At 42.1% G+C, this 26,271-nt stretch overlaps 3 protein-coding genes across 3 annotated transcripts; all 3 read right to left on the bottom strand.

Annotated features, from left to right (window-relative positions):
* Positions 1 to 62: 62 nt before the first annotated feature.
* On the bottom strand, positions 63 to 7,828 carry LOC132469216 (uncharacterized). The gene is made up of 11 exons (XM_060067143.1): positions 7,696 to 7,828; positions 7,563 to 7,612; positions 7,337 to 7,463; positions 7,104 to 7,175; positions 6,932 to 7,017; positions 6,362 to 6,501; positions 5,802 to 5,937; positions 2,068 to 2,161; positions 1,875 to 1,953; positions 1,578 to 1,657; positions 63 to 1,395 (listed from the first exon to the last, which is right to left on the bottom strand). The coding sequence occupies exons 1-11, from the start codon at positions 7,716 to 7,718 to the stop codon at positions 417 to 419; spliced, it is 1,866 nt and encodes a 621-aa protein (XP_059923126.1). The 5' UTR covers positions 7,719 to 7,828; the 3' UTR covers positions 63 to 416.
* LOC132469215 (uncharacterized) lies at positions 63 to 25,799 on the bottom strand. The gene is made up of 11 exons (XM_060067142.1): positions 25,578 to 25,799; positions 25,353 to 25,485; positions 25,120 to 25,191; positions 24,948 to 25,033; positions 24,376 to 24,515; positions 23,816 to 23,951; positions 20,657 to 20,750; positions 20,464 to 20,542; positions 20,167 to 20,246; positions 18,779 to 19,984; positions 63 to 209 (listed from the first exon to the last, which is right to left on the bottom strand). The coding sequence occupies exons 1-10, from the start codon at positions 25,648 to 25,650 to the stop codon at positions 19,006 to 19,008; spliced, it is 1,872 nt and encodes a 623-aa protein (XP_059923125.1). The 5' UTR covers positions 25,651 to 25,799; the 3' UTR covers positions 63 to 209; positions 18,779 to 19,005.
* LOC132469523 (uncharacterized) lies at positions 11,950 to 17,108 on the bottom strand. Its single transcript, XM_060067515.1, has 7 exons — positions 16,955 to 17,108; positions 16,670 to 16,855; positions 16,285 to 16,554; positions 14,715 to 14,825; positions 13,724 to 13,863; positions 13,205 to 13,299; positions 11,950 to 12,941 (listed from the first exon to the last, which is right to left on the bottom strand). Exons 1-7 carry the CDS (start codon positions 17,106 to 17,108, stop codon positions 12,713 to 12,715), a joined length of 1,185 nt encoding a protein of 394 aa, XP_059923498.1. The 3' UTR covers positions 11,950 to 12,712.
* Positions 25,800 to 26,271: the final 472 nt, after the last annotated feature.

Raw genomic sequence — 26,271 nt, 5'->3', positions numbered from 1 at the left:
CTGTTGCATCTTGTCACCCAATGGTTCCATCTTGTTCCATCCTTTACTTTTTGAATGAAAAGTTACAGTACACGTTTTATTTCTCTTTTATAACATTATAAGATCATTATTATAACATTCTAAGTTAAAAATATAATATGAAAGTGCTTTATATTTACAAAAGTCCATGAAATGTTTTGTCCACTGTACAAAAACCAACCATCTCTACTCTGACACACGCAAACACACACAAAATGTGTTTACTTTTTGTCACATACTTTATATTACAGATATAAATGAACATAACCACGGGTTCCATGTTATAACCATTGAGTTCAGTGGTCCACGCTTTGTGCCCTTGCTCTCAATTCAATACAACTTAAATCTCTTTAAATTGAGGCTCTTAGTGTCCATTAAGTCAACGGTCTCAGACCTAATTAAACACTATGATAATCACTGATCATGATTAGCTTGTGCTGATCCGCAGGCAGAAGAGACACCTTGTTGCCTTGAGTGTCCAGAATACCCTGGGCTGCTTGTGTTGTTTGGGTTAAGGTGCTTGCTCCCTCGATGGTTCTTTGAGGCATTCCAGTGTAGGGAGTCTCAGGAAGCTTGTCCGGCCGACCTCTGGGCCTACTGTCGTTTGCCGTTGGAATGAGCACTCCTGGTCGCTTCATCATACTTTGGAATTCTTGAAAGTCATCGTCCAAGGAAACAAGGCTGCATGCAGGGGAAGGGCAGGACACCTCAGAAGGATTTGAAACCCAGACGTTGAATGACGGTTTATCCTCAACGGAAACACGTTCCATCATGCTGGACCGGTCAGCTTCTCTGACTAGGAGTGACTCTTTCAAGTTGTCACCAGACTGAGAGGAGCCAAAGCCATGCAGGTCGGAGGAAGAAGTGGTGTCACTCGGAGAACAGCTATACGAGAGGTCTACCTGCAGAGCCTCTGATTGGGTTGAGCTCCCCGATTCAGCGTTCCACGACTGATAGGAAAGGTCAGTTTTCATATGGGATGGATCGAAAGGCTGCCTCTGTCCAGTCAGCTGGAAAATAGGCACCTGAGAATCTGGAAAAGGGTTGTGTACCCCACCCCACAACATACTGGGTTTGTAGAAGGACTCACTAAGTACAGCAGGCGGGTTGGCAGCGTATAACCCCTGGGTCCCAGAAGAAGACATGGAATATGTCATGTTCTCAAAAACGGAGGGGCTGGAGGTCCCAGCGACTGGATTGTAACCATTGTTGCTGTGGGCAACGATGTGGCAGGGAGCTGTGGAGAGCTGGGGGAAGGCCATACGCATGGCTTCCTCCACATCGGAGATTAGGTCAATGGAGACCTTCTGCGAGTAACCCAGAGACGAGGACACGCTTTCAGCTCTGGTACTTTGAAGGGAATTACCACCGCTGTCCCTGGAAGATAAAGCAGGAGAGGAAGACTGTAATTTGTGATGTTTCGAGAGTCATTTAATGGAGTGACATCATCATTGTCACTCCTGTGACTACGGTATTTTCTTATAAACAGTTTATTGAATTTCATGTACAGGACAGTGAAGACTTTTTGAAACAAAAGAGGGCCAGCAATATTAACCCACAATGGTTTTTCTTCAAATTCGTCCTCTTTGCAGGCCTCAACATAGACAGAGCTCAGAGGAGTTTTCTGCGGCATAAGCACCTGTGAAACGGTCGGAAAATCGTTAAAACAATGTGTGGATCCTCCCGTTTTATATCCCATGATGATTCTTAAAAGATTTGGCCTATTGGTCAAAGGTCCATTGTGTAGAATTTAGTAGTAACTAGTGGTTAGGTGGCAGTTTGCAAAAGACTGAAAATGTCCCCCTCACCAACGACAACAGTGGCCTGTGTTTGTAAAATTCCATAAAGCTGTGTACCTTGTGATCTCCTGCGACCATGAATAACAAAGTTGAGTTTTTATAGTCGCCAACGCTATCCCACCAACTCTCCTTCAACCTAGAGACAAATGGAACGAATAGAATTTTATAAAAACCTTTTTCATATCATCTTTTAACAAAGTTTACTGATGACATCGTGACACAAGTAACTGTGAGGATAAGGGCATCTCACCGTGTGCAGAATAGATACAGGAAACTGGTGATGATGAAAGCAGCAACACACAGACTCACAATGACCGCAACCGCAATACTGGTAGGTGACACAGCTGAAAAAGAACATGCAGATATCATGTATGAGAAAAACATCATAATCTTTCCACCGTCTCCCACTACCAGTTTATACCATTCCTTCATTAACTCGAAGTAAATGCTAAATTTACTGCATTAATGTATGTCTGTTGATTAGCCCAGAGACATATACGCAGTGGTGGGCCGTCAGGGCCAGCAGGGCCTTCTCTGCTGGACCTGTCAAAATCTAAATAATAATCTATATTATTTTTTTCAAAATGATATTAATTTGTATCTTAATTCCATCTTAATTCCATATTTTTTTCAGTACTTGCAACATAATTCCAAAAGGAAAACCGTTTTTTTTGTAAGGCTGAGCTCAGCTGAATACGCAGCACAGCTAGGGTAGGCTACATGGACCGGCGGGGCCAGCACTAAAAGTATTGCTAGCCTTTCGCTGAAGCTGCCACCTCCCATTTGATAATAAATTTGACTGACGTGTGTAATCAGCCAATCAAATGTTGATGTGTAGTAATAGAACGGCCCCAGGTCCCCGCAATATGCCGGCGCTGGCCCCCCGGTGATGTCATCAGCAAATTTTGAATCGTTGGCGGTACAGCGTTGATAGTGAACTTCTATGGCCACCGCCTTCACAGCACCTAGCGATCCTGTTTATGATCTTCTTCGTTTGCCTTTTTCAAGGCAATCGTTTGGAGAAGACAGATTGAATTTCAAGAGGAAGTCCTACACCGAAGCTGGATGAGCTGACCCAGGCCGGTAAAGGTTTTGTGCGGCACTTTACAGAGTGCAACTACAGCCGCTATGACTGGCTAACGGCTAGCACCGTTCAGAACAACCTATTCTACTCGCTGTGTTTGCTGTTCAACATCAGTGAGGGGACATGGAACAGCGCCGGATTTAGCAGTCTTAACAGCTTCACCAAGGCAGCTTTAAAACATCAGGCCATGGGTGATGGGTGAGTTTTACTTTGCACTGTGTAGGAGCGATGTTGTTGTGGTACTATAGTTTATAACTAATTTTTTTAAATGGTTGGAAACGCAAATATATTGCTGGAATTTGGGCAGTAGGCTTAATGGTAATGCTGTGTGGATGCCGCTTAATAAGCTTATTAAATGAACCCGTTCACTACTACTCCTGTTGGCTTAATATTCTGCCTGGAATAGCTGTTGTAAAATATGTGGCATAAAGGCCTACTTGTATGTTTCATTTTTGTTAATGAACTGGCGTTGCACTTGTACTATTGACGCTATAGGCTACTTTTTTGAATCCGTTGAAGTTGCGAAGGCATCCGGTGAAAATAACAATAACTGTGAACACTTGTTTTTGTTTCATGTGTGTGATGTGACATAAGGAAAGATCTGATGGTGATGCTGCATTATTCTAGCTCTGCGGTAATGCAAAGTGGTGTGCGTGTGCGCTGGTGTTGTTGCTGAAGATCTACTGTCTTGTTGTGGATGTTATGCAGTAGCGCATTGTGGCTGTATTGGCACTTAATAGGACATTTGTGTGCATGTCTGAGTGTTTGGGGGTTTGCCGTTGGTGGAGTTTGTTACTGAAGGCCCTGACTTAAACCCCACGGTACGCTACTGCATATACGCCGCATTGTCTGCTTTGACCCCTAACTGTGATACAGCAACGTTGCTGCAATAATAGAGGCCAAGACAAGCTTGTAGACAGAAACTAGTAAACGGGGAGCCGTGCGTATTCTTGATCAAAAGTAATGTAACGATTACCTTTCTCAACGGATTTCCATGAGAGACTTTCCTATTAATTTTTATTCAATTATAAATAGCCATATTTATTACAAAATAAAAATGTACTGTTTTACTCCACGTAGATCATTAGAGATCCCATGGTATGCTACTTTATGAATGCTTTTATATAGCTTTTAGTGGGCCCCTAATACAGTACTTGAAGACGTTCAAGAAATTCAGCCTTGGTGCAGAATTACAACCACTACGACGAGCCAGTCCCACAATGAGCTTTCCTCAAACGTGCCGTTTTTTAGAGACGGGTCAAGGTGGAGGATAGGGGTGTGGCTCTGAGCAACTTACTGCCACGGTACCATGCGCTCGCGTTTACAGTGGATGTATCGCAATGGCGAGGCGCACACAGCTTTTGGCTGTGTTCTGTAAATATTCAAGAACAGTCCGGGTGCTCCGGACTAAATTATATCATATTAAACATTGATATCTACATCATATAATATATTATCACGGCAAAAAACTGTGTGCGCCTCCAGACGATGTTGTGAATCTCAAACGACTGCGTCGGGTTTTCCGGAGTCTCTGGTTCTTCCACTTCCACATCAATCTGAAGTACACTTAGCTGCGACATGGAGGAGAAAGGGATTTTTGCCCATGATTGTTGACCGTGATTGTCTCCCGCCGGAGCCCCGCTGCCCGCTGCCGAGGCACCGTCGCTTCGGCATCGGGCAGCGGGGTTCCGGTGGGAGACAATCGCGGGCAACAATCCCTTTCTCCTCCATGTCCTGCTCAACCTTGGCTGAGATAAACCCCACTACGAGTCTCTTTGTGGAAATACCAGCGACGTCAGAGAACCCGTCGTGTTATGCGCCATAACACCAACAGCAGAACGGTTATCCAAATATATAACAAAGAACACTTGCGTTACAGTGTGTGTGTGTGTGTGTATTCACACACACACACACACACACACATGTGGTGCTTGCACGGTCGTAGCTCATCGTCTCATTGGCAGGCCAAATTCTCTGGGCGGGCAAGGCAGAGAAAGGGGAGGTAACTTGGCCCCTTATGACGACATACGGGAACAATTTTGAAATCGGAGGGTCTTAGCATTCATTTTTTAAAGGCGGAGCAGGATACCTAGTGGTCATTGTACACCTAACGCCATTTCTAGCTACTGGGGGGCCATAGGCAGGCTAGGGGAACTCATATGAATGTTAGAAAACCTCTGGTAATTATTTTCATGCCATGGGGCCTTTAACCCTTGAATTAAAACAAATCATTCAAACCAGTATTGTACCATACATGAGAAAAACGTCTAAGCCTTTCCTACCACTTGTTTATACAATTTCTTCATTAACTGGTGGGAAATTTACTGCATGTATGAAGCTTGTTTGATACCACGAATAGGATGCACATATATATACAGTTTCTTGCAGATGCCATCCGATAATACTCATTATCATCCACTAGAATCGGTGTACGTACACCGGGATAGACGGAGATAGAGAGGGATGGAACTGAGACCAGCAGGAATTTTGGTAGCAGAGCCGTTGTCATGCCAAATTTGTACCGGCTGCCAAATTTGTACCGGGCGCGTCATCCATACGTAATCCATTCCAAACCTGCATGGCAGCAGATGATCGCGTCGTCCGTTGCCGGCAGGTTTCAAAAAACATTTGCGCTCATGTTGCCAAAGACGAAATAACATAATACAGAAAACGGATCGCTAGATAGAAGGTTCGCGAATGTTCGTGAACCTTTCACGTCATTCGACGCGATCGTCCGTTGCCAGGCAACGGACGACGCGATCATCTGTTGCCAGGCAGGTTTGGAATGGATTACGTATGGATGACGCGCCCGGTACAAATTTGGCAGCCGGTACAAATTTGGCATGACACCGGCAGTAGCCTGATAGGTAGGGACCAGTGGTCGGGGGTTTAGATCTTACGGGTGGTGAATGTCAGGTCTCCACTTCTCTCACTGTAGAACACAGAGTAGCTCTGCACGCTGACCAGGTACTCTGTACTCGGCTCCAGGGACTTGCCCAAAATCTCATAAGACTCCATGAATGAAACGTCCACTTCCTGCAACAGAAAGACTACAGCTTCAACGGCATGGCTCAGAAATAAATATCAGTCTGGGTTTCATCTACAGCCTATGTTAGGCTCCAGACAACACTTTGTATGACCAAGACAGGCAGCACGGAATTAAATCCTAACACCAACAGAAGAATCCAAACCTTTACCAATTTTTCCAAAGATACCTGAGTAAAAGCAAAATTTCTACATCTACAATTCCACAAATAGCAAATTATTACCAGACATATTTACATTACACTGAGTCATTTATAATTTTGTAATGCTACTTTTTACAGGACATTCTGCCTTTGTGTGCTTGAGTCTGTAGAGAGATCGACTTAAGTGATGAAATTAGAAAGTGACGGACATGTAGATGTCAATGGATGTTATGTAGGCCTTGAATCGGGGTCTCTGGTGTAAATGGACATACCGTGCCGTTCTCTCCTTCTTTGCGGTAGTTCAGCCACACCATCAGGTCGAAGGAGGGGTCATTGTACTTTGTGTCCCACGCCACCAGATAATTCCCCTTTTCTCTTGTCACCGAAGTTAGTATTGGGGCTTTGGGTTTTACTGGGGTAAAGATTAGACAGTGAACATAGAGAAAGTTCAGGTAGGGGTTAAACAGCGAATACAAAGAAAGGTCATTAAAGAGAAGGTAGGGGTAAGACAGTTAAAACAGAGACATTAATGAAGGAGCAGGTAGGTGTTAGACAATGATAATACATCCATAATTAAGAAGCAGGTATAGGTAGTTAGACAGTGGCTGCAGAGAAAGGTCATTAAAGAGCAGGCACGGGTAAAACAGAGACAGGTTATTAAGATGAGGGGTTATATTATACAGTGAATACAGAGTGACATGTCAGTCATGAGAAGGGGATTCCATAGACATTTACAGGCCAATGCGGTGTCCATGTGTATATGTCACTTGGAGGACATATACTGGTCATTAGCCTATGGAGCAGGTATGACTGTTTTCAGGTATGAAACTGCTTAAACTCACTGTTGTCGTAAGCTGAGATGTATTTGGACTCCACTAGAGCCCCAGCTTTCCGCAGCGTTGTTGTGTAATTGTCCCCCACATTAAACCTCATAAAAAAGTAAGTTAAAGTTAGAAGCATATTCGATATTAGTTATTCAACGGATATGTGCTATTTGTAAAATAAAATCTTTACCCATTGATGTCCAACGAGCAACTGCACCTTCCCGTCCGAACTGGGTCCGATATTAAATTGCAATTCCTCTCACTGAAAAGTAAAATAAAGCACAATATTTTATATTTTTTAATAACTTCCAATAGTGACGTCACTATGAATCATGAACGAATGTGGATAGACGTAGGCCTACAATGTTACTTTGCATTTCATATTTTCAAATCAATGCATTAATGTTTGGCATTAATAATTACGTGTATCTTTGTGAGCCTTCCACTCGGGTGTTGAGTGTGTACTCGGCGCAGCTCGGATCGTCGGGCGGGGGATTGAACGCACACGTCATCAGCCTGTCGAAGTCGTTGTCGCAGTGAAAATTGAGCCCTGTGTTTTCAAAACGATATTAACATTGTATTACAAGTAAGGAAAAATGAAACACCGCAAATCTCACTGAGTAGGTTTCAATGGAAGACTTTATCTTACCTTGCGCTGCCATAGAAATACAGTTTAGAAGGAAAACGCCAAAGTAAAACCTAAATCCAATAGAGGAAAACATGTCACACCATTATTATTACACTGAATGCATTCACATAAACTGGTACACAATCTTATTTACCGTAAACCTGGTATCCGCTCCATTGTCGACTAAAAGTATTGTTGAGTTTCCTGAAAACGAAACTTCCGGACTTGCTATAAATTTGGTTAGACCCAATGGAAATACCCCTCCTTTTTACATTGGAGAAAGAGGAAGTTCTGCATCACGTTTCCAAAGAATCTAATGAATCACCAGCAGTCGGTCAGCAACACTAAGGACCAGCTATTTATGGTCAGGTTTGACTCGGCGAACCTGAAATAATACTTTGTGTTTACGTGTGTTATATACACCGAGTAAAACACATGTACACAAGTGTGTGTAATTCCTGGAGGATTTTTTTTACTTTTAACTTTTTTAATTTACTTCTAATAATAATAGGTTTAATTAAGCATCATTAGTCTACATGCATACATGTAATTGTTGATGGTCAGTATCCTATTTTGCATAACCTTCATGCCTATTATCTCACCATTCACTGAGCGTTGAGTGGAAGCAATGGTGATTTGTCTTGCTGGTGCTACAGCGGGTCTGAAGTATTCAGTGATAGTACTGCTGGGGAGTGTACTGTATGGCAATCAAAAGTCAGGCTCAAGCATTATGTGCCTATTATAAACGGCTCTGTTTATTTAAAAGCAGCAAACGGCAATTGATAGATATGGAAGTTACCTGACAATGTCTACAGCATAGTAGACCAGGCTTCACAGAGCCTAGACAAACCAACAGAGCACTTGACGCAGAATCAGGCACCAATCCTGCAATCAGCGTCAAATGCATGCTTTTCAACTTAAAAACACAACACTAACCCACAATGTTCACATGTTGTTTGCAAAACTTCGAAAATATACACCGTTATGTATGAAAGTCAAATTTCCAGAAGTGGTGTTCTGTTGAAAGGTTACATTAAAGCCAGTCTAGCAAGCTATACAACATTTTCTGTTCCGTTCAATTAAATCTTTTTTTTATCAAATGCATGGTGATTAAATATCTTTACGGGTTACAAATAAACTCAGACCCTTCCCTATTACTCTCCCTTGTTCATATTAAAATAATTCATAACAATAACATCACCAACAACATATATGCAAGTCATTTTTGTAAAATAAAACAAAATTATCAAAATGTTTTATTTTGATTCAATCAAATTGGATGGCAGATTTTAAAGCATAGCATTAATCAAACAAAAAGTGATGCCTGGAATGGTGTATTGAACCTCTCCTAAGTAACAATCATACTGACTAAACTTACTCAAATGCATTTCGAATATAAGGAAAGAATACCTAGAAGACTACATAAGGCAACACAAATCTTGGCCGCTATATAACATTTATGGAACCCTTGTCTAAACACATTATTTTATTTGCTGTATGAAGAGGCCCAGATACAAATCATGACTACAAAGCTGACTATTATGAAGACGGCATAGAGCCAAAACAGAAAGCGATCGATGACGCCTGCCACCTGGGTCCACTCCTCAGAGTTGTGGTTCCCTCTCTGCTGCCGGTCCACCTGCCGCCGGATGGCCTGGACGTCTCTGCCCAACGTCCTCAGTGCGTCCAGGGTTGTGCGTCCAGAAAACGGATCGCTAGATAGAAGGTTCGCGAATGTTCGTGAACCTTTCACGTCATTTGACGCGATCGTCCGTTGCCAGGCAACGGACGACGCGATCATCTGTTGCCAGGCAGGTTTGGAATGGATTACGTATGGATGACACGCCCGGTACAAATTTGGCAGCCGGTACAAATTTGGCATGACACCGGCAGTAGCCTGATAGGTAGGGACCAGTGGTCGGGGGTTTAGATCTTACGGGTGGTGAATGTCAGGTCTCCACTTCTCTCACTGTAGAACGCAGAGTAGCTCTGCACGCTGACCAGGTACTCTGTACTCGGCTCCAGGGACTTGCCCAAAATCTCATAAGACTCCATGAATGAAACGTCCACTTCCTGCAACAGAAAGACTACAGCTTCAACGGCATGGCTCAGAAATAAATATCAGTCTGGGTTTCATCTACAGCCTATGTTAGGCTCCAGACAACACTTTGTATGACCAAGACAGGCAGCACGGAATTAAATCCTAACACCAACAGAAGAATCCAAACCTTTACCAATTTTTCCAAAGATACCTGAGTAAAAGCAAAATGTCTACATCTACAATTCCACAAATAGCAAATTATTACCAGACATATTTACATTACACTGAGTCATTTATAATTTTGTAATGCTACTTTTTACAGGACATTCTGCCTTTGTGTGCTTGAGTCTGTAGAGAGATCGACTTAAGTGATGAAATTAGAAAGTGACGGACATGTAGATGTCAATGGATGTTATGTAGGCCTTGAATCGGGGTCTCTGGTGTAAATGGACATACCGTGCCGTTCTCTCCTTCTTTGCGGTAGTTCAGCCACACCGTCAGCTCGAAGGAGGGGTCATTGTACTTTGTGTCCCACGCCACCAGATAATTCCCCTTTTCTCTTGTCACCGAAGTTAGTATTGGGGCTTTGGGTTTTACTGGGGTAAAGATTAGACAGTGAACATAGAGAAAGTTCAGGTAGGGGTTAAACAGCGAATACAAAGAAAGGTCATTAAAGAGAAGGTAGGGGTAAGACAGTTAAAACAGAGACATTAATGAAGGAGCAGGTAGGTGTTAGACAATGATAATACATCCATAATTAAGAAGCAGGTATAGGTAGTTAGACAGTGGCTGCAGAGAAAGGTCATTAAAGAGCAGGCACGGGTAAAACAGAGACAGGTTATTAAGATGAGGGGTTATATTATACAGTGAATACAGAGTGACATGTCAGTCATGAGAAGGGGATTCCATAGACATTTACAGGCCAATGCGGTGTCCATGTGTATATGTCACTTGGAGGACATATACTGGTCATTAGCCTATGGAGCAGGTATGACTTTTTTCAGGTATGAAACTGCTTAAACTCACTGTTGTCGTAAGCTGAGATGTTTTTGGACTCCACTAGAGCCCCAGCTTTCCGCAGCGTTGTTGTGTAATTGTCCCCCACATTAAACCTCATAAAAAAGCAAGTTAAAGTTAGAAGCATATTCGATATTAGTTATTCAACGGATATGTGCTATTTGTAAAATACAATCTTTACCTATTGATGTCCAACGAGCAACTGCACCTTCCCGTCCGAACTGGGTCCAATGTAAAATTGCAATTCCTCTCACTGAAAAGTAAAATAAAGCACAATATTTTATATTTTTTAATAACTTCCAATAGTGACGTCACTATGAATCATGAACGAATGTGGATAGACGTAGGCCTACAATGTTACTTTGCATTTCATATTTTCAAATCAATGTATTAATGTTTGGCATTAATAATTACGTGTATCTTTGTGTGCGTTCAACTCGGGTGTTGAGTGTGTAGGCTACTCGGCGCAGCTCGGATCGTCGGGCGGGGGATTGAACGCACACATCATCAGCCTGTCGAAGTCGTTGACGCAGTGAAGATTGAGCCCTGTGTTTTCAAAACGATATTAACATTGTATTACAAGTAAGGAAAAATGAAACACCGCAAATCTCACTGAGTAGGTTTCAATGGAAGACTTTATCTTACCTTGCGCTGCCATAGAAATACAGTTTAGAAGGAAAACGCCAAAGTAAAACCTAAATCCAATAGAGGAAAACATGTCACACCATTATTATTACACTGAATGCATTCACATAAACTGGTACACAATCTTATTTACCGTAAACCTGGTATCCGCTCCATTGTCGACTAAAAGTATTGTTGAGCTTCCTGAAAACGAAACTTCCGGACTTGCTATAAATTTGGTTAGACCCAATGGAAATACCCCTCCTTTTTACATTGGAGAAGGAGGAAGTTCTGCATCACGTTTCCAAAGAATCTAATGAATCACCAGCAGTCGGTCAGCAACACTAAGGACCAGCTATTTATGGTCAGGTTTGACTCGGCGAACCTGAAATAATACTTTGTGTTTACGTGTGTTATATACACCGAGTAAAACACATGTACACAAGTGTGTGTAATTCCTGGAGGATTTTTTTTACTTTTAACTTTTTTAATTTACTTCTAATAATAATAGGTTTAATTAAGCATCATTAGTCTACATGCATACATGTAATTGTTGATGGTCAGTATCCTATTTTGCATAACCTTCATGCCTATTATCTCACCATTCACTGAGCGTTGAGTGGAAGCAATGGTGATTTGTCTTGCTGGTGCTACAGCGGGTCTGAAGTATTCAGTGATAGTACTGCTGGGGAGTGTACTGTATGGCAATCAAAAGTCAGGCTCAAGCATTATGTGCCTATTATAAACGGCTCTGTTTATTTAAAAGCAGCAAACGGCAATTGATAGATATGGAAGTTAACTGACAGTGTCTACAGCATAGTAGACCAGGCTTCACAGAGCCTAGACAAACCAACAGAGCACTTGACGCAGAATCAGGCACCAATCCTGCAATCAGCGTCAAATGCATGCTTTTCAACTTAAAAACACAACACTAACCCACAATGTTCACATGTTGTTTGCAAAACTTCGAAAATATACACCGTTATGTATGAAAGTCAAATTTCCAGAAGTGGTGTTCTGTTGAAAGGTTACATTAAAGCCAGTCTAGCAAGCTATACAACATTTTCTGTTCCGTTCAATTAAATCTTTTTTTTATCAAATGCATGGTGATTAAATATCTTTACGGGTTACAAATAAACTCAGACCCTTCCCTATTACTCTCCCTTGTTCATATTAAAATAATTCATAACAATAACATCACCAACAACATATATGCAAGTCATTTTTGTAAAATAAAACAAAATTATCAAAATGTTTTATTTTGATTCAATCAAATTGGACGATGGCAGATTTTAAAGCATAGCATTAATCAAACAAAAAGTGATGCCTGGAATGGTGTATTGAACCTCTCCTAAGTAACAATCATACTGACTAAACTTACTCAAATGCATTTCGAATATAAGGAAAGAATACCTAGAAGACTACATAAGGCAACACAAATCTTGGCCGCTATATAACATTTATGGAACCCTTGTCTAAACACATTATTTTATTTGCTGTATGAAGAGGCCCAGATACAAATCATGACTACAAAGCTGACTATTATGAAGACGGCATAGAGCCAAAACAGAAAGCGATCGATGACGCCTGCCACCTGGGTCCACTCCTCAGAGTTGTGGTTCCCTCTCTGCTGCCGGTCCACCTGCCGCCGGATGGCCTGGACGTCTCTGCCCAACGTCCTCAGTGCGTCCAGGGTTGTGCGTCCAGAAAACGGATCGCTAGATAGAAGGTTCGCGAATGTTCGTGAACCTTTTACGTCATTTGACGCGATCGTCCGTTGCCAGGCAACGGACGACGCGATCATCTGTTGCCAGGCAGGTTTGGAATGGATTACGTATGGATGACACGCCCGGTACAAATTTGGCAGCCGGTACAAATTTGGCATGACACCGGCAGTAGCCTGATAGGTAGGGACCAGTGGTCGGGGGTTTAGATCTTACGGGTGGTGAATGTCAGGTCTCCACTTCTCTCACTGTAGAACGCAGAGTTGCTCTGCACGCTGACCAGGTACTCTGTTCTCGGCTCCAGGGACTTGCCCAAAATCTCATAAGACTCCATGAATGAAACGTCCACTTCCTGCAACAGAAAGACTACAGCTTCAACGGCATGGCTCAGAAATAAATATCAGTCTGGGTTTCATCTACAGCCTATGTTAGGCTCCAGACAACACTTTGTATGACCAAGACAGGCAGCACGGAATTAAATCCTAACACCAACAGAAGAATCCAAACCTTTACCAATTTTTCCAAAGATACCTGAGTAAAAGCAAAATTTCTACATCTACAATTCCACAAATAGCAAATTATTACCAGACATATTTACATTACACTGAGTCATTTATAATTTTGTAATGCTACTTTTTACAGGACATTCTGCCTTTGTGTGCTTGAGTCTGTAGAGAGATCGACTTAAGTGATGAAATTAGAAAGTGACGGACATGTAGATGTCAATGGATGTTATGTAGGCCTTGAATCGGGGTCTCTGGTGTAAATGGACATACCGTGCCGTTCTCTCCTTCTTTGCGGTAGTTCAGCCACACCGTCAGCTCGAAGGAGGGGTCATTGTACTTTGTGTCCCACGCCACCAGATAATTCCCCTTTTCTCTTGTCACCGAAGTTAGTATTGGGGCTTTGGGTTTTACTGGGGTAAAGATTAGACAGTGAACATAGAGAAAGTTCAGGTAGGGGTTAAACAGCGAATACAAAGAAAGGTCATTAAAGAGAAGGTAGGGGTAAGACAGTTAAAACAGAGACATTAATGAAGGAGCAGGTAGGTGTTAGACAATGATAATACATCCATAATTAAGAAGCAGGTATAGGTAGTTAGACAGTGGCTGCAGAGAAAGGTCATTAAAGAGCAGGCACGGGTAAAACAGAGACATGTTATTAAGATGAGGGGTTATATTATACAGTGAATACAGAGTGACATGTCAGTCATGAGAAGGGGATTCCATAGACATTTACGGGCCAATGCGGTGTCCATGTGTATATGTCACTTGGAGGACATATACTGGTCATTAGCCTCTGGAGCAGGTATGACTTTTTTCAGGTATGAAACTGCTTAAACTCACTGTTGTCGTAAGCTGAGATGTATTTGGACTCCACTAGAGCCCCAGCTTTCCGCAGCGTTGTTGTGTAATAGTCCCCCACATTAAACCTCATAAAAAAGTAAGTTAAAGTTAGAAGCATATTCGATATTAGTTATTCAACGGATATGTGCTATTTGTAAAATAAAATCTTTACCCATTGATGTCCAACGAGCAACTGCACCTTCCCGTCCGAACTGGGTCCGATGTTAAATTGCAATTCCTCTCACTGAAAAGTAAAATAAAGCACAATATTTTATATTTTTTAATAACTTCCAATAGTGACGTCACTATGAATCATGAACAAATGTGGATAGACGTAGGCCTACAATGTTACTTTGCATTTCATATTTTCAAATCAATGTATTAATGTTTGGCATTAATAATTACGTGTGTCTTTGTGTGCCTTCCACTCGGGTGTTGAGTGTGTACTCGGCGCAGCTCGGATCGTCGGGCGGGGGATTGAACGCACACGTCATCAGCCTGTCGAAGTCGTTGTCGCAGTGAAAATTGAGCCCTGTGTTTTCAAAACGATATTAACATTGTATTACAAGTAAGGAAAAATGAAACACCGCAAATCTCACTGAGTAGGTTTCAATGGAAGACTTTATCTTACCTTGCGCTGCCATATAAATACAGTTTAGAAGGAAAACGCCAAAGTAAAACCTAAATCCAATAGAGGAAAACATGTCACACCATTATTATTACACTGAATGCATTCACATAAACTGGTACACAATCTTATTTACCGTAAACCTGGTATCCGCTCCATTGTCGACTAAAAGTATTGTTGAGTTTCCTGAAAACGAAACCACTTCCGGACTTGCTATAAATTTGGTTAGACCCAATGGAAATACCCCTCCTTTTTACATTGGAGAAGGAGGAAGTTCTGCATCACGTTTCCAAAGAATCTAATGAATCACCAGCAGTCGGTCAGCAACACTAAGGACCAGCTATTTATGGTCAGGTTTGACTCGGCGAACCTGAAATAATACTTTGTGTTTACGTGTGTTATATACACCGAGTAAAACACATGTACACAAGTGTGTGTAATTCCTGGAGGATTTTTTTTACTTTTAACTTTTTTAATTTACTTCTAATAATAATAGGTTTAATTAAGCATCATTAGTCTACATGCATACATGTAATTGTTGATGGTCAGTATCCTATTTTGCATAACCTTCATGCCTATTATCTCACCATTCACTGAGCGTTGAGTGGAAGCAATGGTGATTTGTCTTGCTGGTGCTACAGCGGGTCTGAAGTATTCAGTGATATTACTGCTGGGGAGTGTACTGTATGGCAATCAAAAGTCAGGCTCAAGCATTATGTGCCTATTATAAACGGCTCTGTTTATTTAAAAGCAGCAAACGGCAATTGAATGCTTTTCAACTTAAAAACACAACACTAACCCACAATGTTCACATGTTGTTGTTTGCAAAACTTCGAAAATATACACCGTTATGTATGAAAGTCAAATTTCCAGAAGTGGTGTTCTGTTGAAAGGTTACATTAAAGCCAGTCTAGCAAGCTATACAACATTTTCTGTTCCGTTCAATTAAATCTTTTTTTTATCAAATGCATGGTGATTAAATATCTTTACGGGTTACAAATAAACTCAGACCCTTCCCTATTACTCTCCCTTGTTCATATTAAAATAATTCATAACAATAACATCACCAACAACATATATGCAAGTCATTTTTGTAAAATAAAACAAAATTATCAAAATGTTTTATTTTGATTCAATCAAATTGGACGATGGCAGATTTTAAAGCATAGCATTAATCAAACAAAAAGTGATGCCTGGAATGGTGTATTGAACCTCTCCTAAGTAACAATCATACTGACTAAACGTACTCAAATGCATTTCGAATATAAGGAAAGAATACCTAGAAGACTACAAAAGGCAACACAAATCTTGGCCGCTATATAACATTTATGGAACCCTTGTCTAAACACATTATTTTATTTGCTGCATGAAGAGGCCCAGATACAAATCATGACTACAAAGCTGACTATTATGAAGACGGCATAGAGCCAAAACAGAAAGCGATCGATGACGCCTGCCACCTGGGTCCACTCCTCAGAGTTGTGGTTCCCTCTCTGCTGCCGGTCCACCTGCCGCCGGATGGCCTGGAGGTCTCTGCCCAACGTCCTCAGTGCGTCCAGGGTTGTGTCTACTAGATGTTTGCCCCCTGGAGGATTCATGTAAACGCCGCCCTCCTCCACTGCATCATTGGGATCTGTATGGTAATGCAGGTCTTTCACGTTAAAGTGTGTACATCTAGCCTCATTTTGTACTTTGTTGTTTGTTTTGGAACACTGGACAGTACATTCTAGCCTAACCTAACACCATACCTGTTGAATGTTCTTTTGGTGGCTTTGAAGGCAGACCAACACAACACCCCAGGGTCTGAAGGAAAACGACTCTCACCCAGCGGGGGACAGGAGCAAGGCGTCTGGAGCTTGAGTGGAGGTTGGTGATGAGGATTGTCTCCAACAGGCTGGCCACCATCAGAGCCAGGCAAAGAGAGAAGAAAACATCTGAGGATAAATAGGAGAGGGTGTTAGTATGCTGGTTACTTTTCAGTTCTAGCTATATAAGGTGATGTCAGCCTCACTCTGAACAAGGGTACTACTGACTTATGAGTGGTATGGTGTCGCCAGTGACCGGCAGCAAGTCATTCATAAGCAACAGGAAGACGGTGTAGCCTAAGATGAGGGTCATCTTAAAGGCCGAGCGGTCCACACTCTGTGGGGGTAGCAGGAAGCTGAAGAGGCATGCATTCCAGAGCATCCATTGATTTTTCTATCTATGTGGGGTCTTACTTGTGTGGGTGTAGGAGTTGAAGGTGAATGTGCAGTTCTGGAAGTCAAAGAGGAAGGTGTAGATGTACAGCCTGCATTAGCTAACCACTCTGACAGGGCTGTAGTGGTAGATCTTGCCATTAGAATTAACATGTACATAAGGCACAAATGTTGTGTTTTTTGCGAAACGCTGTAGGACGGCAAAAAAACACATGTCACACTTGTTTCGAGCAATGTTTACATCTTTAGATATGATCAGTATTATTATTATTATTTTACATCAAAGTTATATCAAAGGCCTTGTATTGCACATAAGGGATCACCATGTCACCACTTTTGAGATTCTATTGGTTAGAGGAGTAACGGTGATTTAGGAAAATAAGTATGTTCCTTAATTGAATAGACATTTTTCCACTCCTGAGGTTCACATGAGTGTGGATAAAAGCAATTGAATAATTTGGTTCACATTTTGTAGATCATTGGAGCTAAAAGCATAAACTTATGGAACAACATAAGACAATGACAACATTTGATCCATACGTTTCGTCTCTGTGTTTCCCCCTTGATTATTGTAGTTGTGCATGAATCTTACAATTCATTGATGACCATATCTGGTGTCCAAAACTGGGTTCTAGGTAACGTTATCTCTTCTGTGCCGCACTGCTCTGGATCCCAGCCGATGAACTCTTTCTTCCATACCTGGTCGCCTAAGCAGAGCTGCAATGCCAGAAGAAATGAAACATCCTGTCATTCTATCCAAAGACTTTCACATTGCTGACCTCATTCTACGACACATTCATGGAGGTGGGACATGGTGGTCGAAACCATACGCTATCCAGACTATGTCAGAAATATTGGATTCCTGGTGCAACAGTATTGATCAGAAAAATCCTGTCTAAATGTGTTGTCTGTCGGCGTATAAATGCTATTCCTGGACAACAGCAGATGGCTGATCTACCCCCGGACAGAGTCTCTCCAGATGAACCACCATTCATAGACGTTGGAGTTGATTACATTTGGGTTAGGAAAGGACCGAGACACTTAAAATGTTCTCACCGACACGGCAGATATTATTCACCTCAAGTAAGATTAACTAAATACAGAGCTTTGGATTACTATACGTTTTTTATTGTAGATATTTAATTGAAATTGAATATAAGACCAAACAAATTCAACAGCACACGTCTACAAAACTCTAGAGAACATCCAAGGCATGTCCAGTTGAGGGAGCTCAACACTGTTTATATTTTGTAGAATGTTAAATCACCCTCTAGTGTACATTTGGTTCAATAGCTCGTGTTGCATAGATTGACCAGGTATATACGTTAAACTGTTTGCATAAACAATGCTTTGCGTGTTCTCGAAGGAGCTCGATGCAAGCGAAGAGATACTTATTATACCGTGCAAAATAGACGGTTAGAATTGACATGATTAACATCATCATCAAATGCAAACAGTGCATTTATGCACCTGTTGCATCTTGTCACCCAATGGTTCCATCTTGTTCCATCCTTTACTTTTTGAATGAAAAGTTACAGTACACGTTTTATTTCTCGTTTATAACATTATAAGATCATTATTATAACATTCCAAGTTAAAAAATATAATATGAAAGTGCTTTATATTACAAAAGTCCATGAAATGTTTTGTCCACTGTACAAAAACCAACCATCTCTACTCTGACACACGCAAACACACACAAAATGTGTTTACTTTTTGTCACATACTTTATATTACAGATATAAATGAACATAACCACGGGTTCCATGTTATAACCATTGAGTTCAGTGGTCCACGCTTTGTGCCCTTGCTCTCAATTCAATACAACTTAAATCTCTTTAAATTGAGGCTCTTAGTGTCCATTAAGTCGACGGTCTCAGACCTAATTAAACACTATGATAATCACTGATCATGATTAGCTTGTGCTGATCCGCAGGCAGAAGAGACACCTTGTTGCTTTGAGTGTCCAGAATACCCTGGGCTGCTTGTGTTGTTTGGGTTAAGGTGCTTGCTCCCTCTATGGTTCTTTGAGGCATTCCAGTGTAGGGAGTCTCAGGAAGCTTGTCCGGCCGACCTCTGGGCCTACTGTCGTTTGCCGTTGGAATGAGCACTCCTGGTTGCTTCATCATACATTGGAATTCCTGAAAGTCATCGTCCAAGGAAACAAGGCTGCATGCAGGGGAAGGGCAGGACACCTCAGAAGGATTTGAAACCCAGACGTTGAATGACGGTTTCTCCTCAACGGAAACACGTTCCATCATGCTGGACCGGTCAGCTTCTCCGACTAGGAGTGACTCTTTCAAGTTGTCACCAGACTGAGAGGAGCCAAAGCCATGCAGGTCGGAGGAAGAAGTGGTGTCACCCGGAGAACAGCTATACGAGAGGTCTACCTGCAGAGCCTCTGATTGGGATAGGCTCCCCGATTCAGCGTTCCGCGACTGATAGGAAAGGTCAGTTTTCATATGGGATGGATCGAAAGGCTGCCTCTGTCCAGTCAGCTGGAAAATAGGCACCTGAGAATCTGGAAAAGGGTTGTGTACCCCACCCCACAACATACTGGGTTTGTAGAAGGACTCACTAAGTACAGCAGGCGGGTTGGCAGCGTATAACCCCTGGGTCCCAGAAGAAGACATGGAATATGTCATGTTCTCAAAAACGGAGGGGCTGGAGGTCCCAGTGTTTGGATTGTAACCATTGTTGCTGTGGGCAACGATGTGGCAGGGAGCTGTGGAGAGCTGGGGGAAGGCCATACGCATGGCTTCCTCCACATCGGAGATGATGTCAATGGAGACTTTCTGAGAGCAACCCAGAGACGAGGCCACGCTGTTTGCTCTGACACTTTGAAGGGAATTACCACCGCTGTCCCTGGAAGATAAAGCAGGAGAGGAAGACTGTAATTTGTGATGTTTCGAGAGTCATTTAATGGAGTGACATCATCATTGTCACTCCTGTGACTACGGTATTTTCGTATAAACAGTTTATTGAATTTCATGTACAGGACAGTGAAGACTTTTTGAAACAAAAGAGGGCCAGCAATATTAACCCACAATGGTTTTTCGTCGAATTCGTCCTCTTTGCAGGCCTCAACATAGACAGAGCTCAGGGGAGTTTTCTGCGGCATAAGCACCTGTGAAACGGTCGGAAAATCGTTAAAACAACGTGTGGATCCTCCCGTTTTATATCCCATGATGATTCTTAAAAGATTTGGCCTGTTGGTCAAAGGTCCATTGTGTAGAATTTAGTAGTAACTAGTGGTTAGGTGGCAGTTTGCAAGAGACTGAAAGTTTCCCCCTCACCAACGACAGCAGTGGCCTGTATTTGCAAAATTCCATAAAGCTGTGTACCTTGTGATCTCCTGGGACCATGAATAACAAAGTTGAGTTTTTATAGTCGCCAACGCTATCCCACCAACTCTCCTTCAACCTAGAGACAAATGAAACAAATAGAATTTTATAAAAACCTTTTTCATATCATCTTTTAACAAAGTTTACTGATGACATCATGACACAAGTAACTGTGAGGATAAGGGCATCTCACCGTGTGCAGAATAGATACAGGAAACTGGTGATGATGAAAGCAGCAACACACAAACTCACAATAACCGCAACCGCAATACTGGTAGGTGACACAGCTGAAAAAGAACATGCAGATATCATGTATGAGAAAAACATCATAATCTTTTCACCGTCTCCCACTACCAGTTTATACCATTCCTTCATTAACTCGAAGTAAATGCTAAATTTACTGCATTAATGTATGTCTGTTGATTAGCCCAGAGACATATACGCAGTGGTGGGCCGTCAGGGCCAGCAGGGCCTTCTCTGCTGGACCTGTCAAAATCTAAATAATATATCTATCTAATTTTTTTCAAAATGATATTAATTTGTGTCTGAACGCATCTTAATTCCATATTTTTTTCAGTACTTACAACATAATTCCAAAAGGAAAACCGTTTTTTTTGTAAGGCTGAGCTCAGCTGAATACGCATCACAGCTAGGGTACATGGACCGGCGGGACCAGCACTAAAAGTATTGCTAGCCTTTCGCTGAAGCTGCCACCTCCCATTCGATAATAAATTTGACTGACGTGTGTAATCAGCCAATCAAATGTTGATGTGTAGTAATAGAACGGCCCCAGGTCCCCGCAATATGCCGGCGCTGGCCCCCCGGTGATGTCATCAGCAAATTTTGAATAGTTGGCGGTACAGCGTTGATAGTGAACTTCTATGGCCACCGCCTTCACAGCACCTAGCGATCCTGTTTATGATCTTCTTCGTTTGCCTTTTTCAAGGCAATCGTTTGGAGAGAAGACAGATTTAATTTCAAGAGGAAGTCCTACACCGAAGCTGGATGGGCTGACCCAGGCCGGTAAAGGTTTTGTGCGGCACTTTACAGAGTGCAACTACAGCCGCTATGACTGGCTAATGGCTAGCACCGTTCAGAAATGGTTGGAAACGCAAATATATTGCTGGAATTTGGGCAGTAGGCTTAATGGTAATGCTGTGTGTGGATGCCGCTTAATAAGCTTATTAAATGAACCCGTTCACTACTACTCCTGTTGGCTTAATATTCTGCCTGGAATAGCTGTTGTAAAATATGTGGCATAAAGGCCTACTTGTATGTTTCATTTTTGTTAATGAACTGGCGTTGCACTTGTACTATTGACGCTATAGGCTACTTTTTTGAATCCGTTGCGAAGGCAAGTTGCGAAGGCATCCGGTGAAAATAACAATAACTGTGAACACTTGTTTTTGTTTCATGTGTGTGATGTGCAATCTGGTTGCGGAGTGACATAAGGACAGATCTGATGGTGTTGCTGCATTACTCTAGCTCTGCGGTAATGCAAAGTGGTGTGCGCGTGCGCTGTTGTTGTTGCTGAAGATCTACTGTCTTGTTGTGGATGTTATGCAGTAGCGCATTGTGGCTGTATTGGCACTTAATAGGACATTTGTGTGCATGTCTGAGTGTTTGGGGGTTTGCCGTTGGTGGAGTTTGTTACTGAAGGCCCTGACTTAAACCCCACGGTACGCTACTGCATATACGCCGCATTGTCTGCTTTGACCCCTAACTGTGATACAGCAACGTTGCTGCAATAATAGAGGCCAAGACAAGCTTGTAGACAGAAACTAGTAAACGGGGAGCCGTGCGTATTCTTGATCAAAAGTAATGTAACGATTACCTTTCTCAACGGATTTCCATGAGAGACTTTCCTATTAATTTTTATTCAATTATAAATAGCCATATTTATTACAAAATAAAAATGTACTGTTTTACTCCACGTAGATCATTAGAGATCCCATGGTATGCTACTTTATGAATGCTTTTATATAGCTTTTAGTGGGCCCCTAATACAGTACTTGAAGACGTTCAAGAAATTCAGCCTTGGTGCAGAATTACAACCACTACGAGCCAGTCCCACAATGAGCTTTCCTCAAACGTGCCGTTTTTTAGAGACGGGTCAAGGTGGAGGATAGGGGTGTGGCTCTGAGCAACTTACTGCCACGGTACCATGCGCTCGCGTTTACAGTGGATGTATCGCAATGGCGAGGCGCACACAGCTTTTGGCTGTGTTCTGTAAATATTCAAGAACAGTCCGGGTGCTCCGGACTAAATTATATCATATTAAACATTGATATCTACATCATATAATATATTATCACGGCAAAAAACTGTGTGCGCCTCCAGACGATGTTGTGAATCTCAAACGACTGCGTCGGGTTTTCCGGAGTCTCTGGTTCTTCCACTTCCACATCAATCTGAAGTACACTTAGCTGCGACATGGAGGAGAAAGGGATTTTTGCCCATGATTGTTGACCGTGATTGTCTCCCGCCGGAGCCCCGCTGCCCGCTGCCGAGGCACCGTCGCTTCGGCATCGGGCAGCGGGGTTCCGGTGGGAGACAATCGCGGGCAACAATCCCTTTCTCCTCCATGTCCTGCTCAACCTTGGCTGAGATAAACCCCACTACGAGTCTCTTTGTGGAAATACCAGCGACGTCAGAGAACCCGTCGTGTTATGCGCCATAACACCAACAGCAGAACGGTTATCCAAATATATAACAAAGAACACTTGCGTTACAGTGTGTGTATTCACACACACACACACACACACATGTGGTGCTTGCACGGTTGTAGCTCATCGTCTCATTGGCAGGCCAAATTCTCTGGGCGGGCAAGGCAGAGAAAGGGGAGGTAACTTGGCCCCTTATGACGACATACAGGAACAATTTTGAAATCGGAGGGTCTTAGCATTCATTTTTTAAAGGCGGAGCAGGATACCTAGTGGTCATTGTACACCTAACGCCATTTCTAGCTACTGGGGGGCCATAGGCAGGCTAGGGGAACTCATATGAATGTTAGAAAACCTCTGGTAATTATTTTCATGCAATGGGGCCTTTAACCCTTGAATTAAAACAAATCATTCAAACCGGTATTGTACCATACATGAGAAAAACGTCTGAGCCTTTCCTACCACTTTCTTCATTAACTGGTGGGAAATTTACTGCATTTATGAAGCTTGTTTGATACCACGAATAGGATGCACAGATATATACAGTTTTTTGCAGATGCCATCCGATAATACTCATTATCATCCACTAGAATCGGTGTACGTACACCTGGATTGGAGCAGGAGTTTAGGTAGCAGAGCCGGCAGTAGCCTGATAGGTAGGGACCAGTGGTCGGGGGTTTAGATCTTACGGGTGGTGAATGTCAGGTCTCCACTACTTTCACTGTAGAACGCAGAGTAGCTCTGCACGCTGACCAGGTACTCTGTACTCGGCTCCAGGGACTTGCCCAAAATCTCATAAGACTCCGTGGACGAAACGTTCACTTTCTGCAACAGAAAGACTACAGCTTCAACGGCATGGTTCAGAAATAAATATCAGTCAGGGTTTCATCTACAGCCTATGTTAGGCTCCAGCCAACACTTTGTATGACTAAGACGGGCAGCAAGGAATTACATCCTAACACCAACAGAAGAATCCAAACCTTTACCAATTTTTCCAAAGATACCTGAGTAAAAGCAAAATTTCTACATCTACAATTCCACAAATAGCAAATTATTACCAGACATATTTACATTACACTGAGTCATTTATAATTTTGTAATGCTACTTTTTACAGGACATTCTGCCTTTGTGTGCTTGAGTCTGTAGAGAGATCGACTTAAGTGATGAAATTAGAAAGTGACGGACATGTAGATGTCAATGGATGTTATGTAGGCCTTGAATCGGGGTCTCTGGTGTAAATGGACATACCGTGCCGTTCTCTCCTTCTTTGCGGTAGTTCAGCCACACCGTCAGGTTGAAGGAGGGGTCATTGTACTTTGTGTCCCACGCCACCAGATAATTCCCCTTTTCTCTTGTCACCGAAGTTAGTATTGGGGCTTTGGGTTTTACTGGGGTAAAGATTAGACAGTGAACATAGAGAAAGTTCAGGTAGGGGTTAAACAGCGAATACAAAGAAAGGTCATTAAAGAGAAGGTAGGGGTAAGACAGTTAAAACAGACATTAATGAAGGAGCAGGTAGGTGTTAGACAATGATAATACATCCATAATTAAGAAGCAGGTATAGGTAGTTAGACAGTGGCTGCAGAGACAGGTCATTAAAGAGCAGGCACGGGTAAAACAGAGACAGGTTATTAAGATGAGGGGTTATATTATACAGTGAATACAGAGTGACATGTCAGTCATGAGAAGGGGATTCCATAGACATTTACAGGCCAATGCGGCGTCCATGTGTATATGTTACTTGGAGGACATATACTGGTCATTAGCCTCTGGAGCAGGTATGACTTTTTTCAGGTATGAAACTGCTTGCTTAAACTCACCGTTTGAGTAAGCTGAGATGTTTTTGGACTCCACTAGAGCCCCAGCTTTCCGCAGCGTTGTTGTGTAATTGTCCCCCACATTAAACCTCATAAAAAAGTAAGTTAAAGTTAGAAGCATATTCGATATTAGTTATTCAACGGATATGTGCTATTTGTAAAATAAAATCTTTACAAATTGATGTCCAACGAGCAACTGCACCTTCCCGTCCGAACTGGGTCCGATGTTAAATTGCAATTCCTCTCACTGAAAAGTAAAATAAAGCACAATATTTTATATTTTTTAATAACTTCCAATAGTGACGTCACTATGAATCATGAACGAATGTGGATAGACGTAGGCCTACAATGTTACTTTGCATTTCATATTTTCAAATCAATGTATTAATGTTTGGCATTAATAATTACGTGTATCTTTGTGTGAGTTCAACTCGGGTGTTGAGTGTGTACTCGGCGCAGCTCGGATCGTCGGGCGGGGGATTGAACGCACACATCATCAGCCTGTCGAAGTCGTTGACGCAGTGAAGATTGAGCCCTGTGTTTTCAAAACGATATTAACATTGTATTACAAGTAAGGAAAAATGAAACACCGCAAATCTCACTGAGTAGGTTTCAATGGAAGACTTATCTTACCTTGCGCTGCCATAGAAATACAGTTTAGAAGGAAAACGCCAAAGTAAAACCTAAATCCAATAGAGGAAAACATGTCACACCATTATAATTACACTGAATGCATTCACATAAACTGGTACACAATCTTAGTTTACCGTAAACCTGGTATCAGCTCCATTGTCGACTAAAAGTATTGTTGAGTTTCCTGAAAACGAAACCACTTCCGGACTTGCTATAAATTTGGTTAGACCCAATGGAAATACCCCTCCTTTTTACATTGGAGAAGGAGGAAGTTCTGCATCACGTTTCCAAAGAATCTAATGAATCACCAGCAGTCGGTCAGCAACACTAAGGACCAGTTATTTATGGTCAGGTTTGACTCGGCGAACCTGAAATAATACTTTGTGTTTACGTGTGTTATATACACCGAGTAAAACACATGTACACATGTGTGTGTAATTCCTGGAGGATCTTTTTACTTTTAACTTTTTTAATTTACTTCTAATAATAATATGTTTAATTAAGCATCAATAGTCTACATGCATACATGTAATTGTTGATGGTCAGTATCCTATTTTGCATAACCTTCATGCCTATTATCTCACCATTCACTGAGCGTTGAGTGGAAGCAATGGTGATTTGTCTTGCTGGTGCTACAGCGGGTCTGAAGTATTCAGTGATAGTACTGCTGGGGAGTGTACTGTATGGCAATCAA

Source organism: Gadus macrocephalus, chromosome 12 (genome assembly GCF_031168955.1).
Source record: "Gadus macrocephalus chromosome 12, ASM3116895v1".
Classification (NCBI taxonomy): Eukaryota; Metazoa; Chordata; class Actinopteri; order Gadiformes; family Gadidae; genus Gadus; species Gadus macrocephalus.
This window is presented reverse-complemented; position numbering and strand designations above follow the sequence as displayed.

Excerpts from the sequence above, each read along its gene's own strand:
- LOC132469216 (XM_060067143.1), bottom strand. The coding sequence starts at position 7,718 with ATGGAGCGGATACCAGGTTTACG. Across the intron at positions 7,464-7,562 it reads TATTTCTATGGCAGCGCAAG|GGCTCAATTTTCACTGCGAC; the intron begins GTAAGATAAAGT and ends TTGAAAACACAG. Across the intron at positions 5,938-6,361 it reads AAGAAGGAGAGAACGGCACG|GAAGTGGACGTTTCATTCAT; the intron begins GTATGTCCATTT and ends TTTCTGTTGCAG.
- LOC132469523 (XM_060067515.1), bottom strand. The coding sequence starts at position 17,108 with ATGCTCTGGAATGCATGCCTCTTCAGCTTCCTGCTACCCCCACAGAGT. Across the intron at positions 14,826-16,284 it reads TATCTGGGCCTCTTCATGCA|GGCTCAATTTTCACTGCGAC; the intron begins GCAAATAAAATA and ends TTGAAAACACAG. Across the intron at positions 13,864-14,714 it reads ACTCAACACCCGAGTGGAAG|TAAAACCCAAAGCCCCAATA; the intron begins GCACACAAAGAC and ends TCTTTACCCCAG.
- LOC132469215 (XM_060067142.1), bottom strand. The coding sequence starts at position 25,650 with ATGTTTTCCTCTATTGGATTTAGGTTTTACTTTGGCGTTTTCCTTCTA. Across the intron at positions 25,486-25,577 it reads TATTTCTATGGCAGCGCAAG|ACACAGGGCTCAATCTTCAC; the intron begins GTAAGATAAGTC and ends ATCGTTTTGAAA. Across the intron at positions 23,952-24,375 it reads AAGAAGGAGAGAACGGCACG|AAAGTGAACGTTTCGTCCAC; the intron begins GTATGTCCATTT and ends TTTCTGTTGCAG.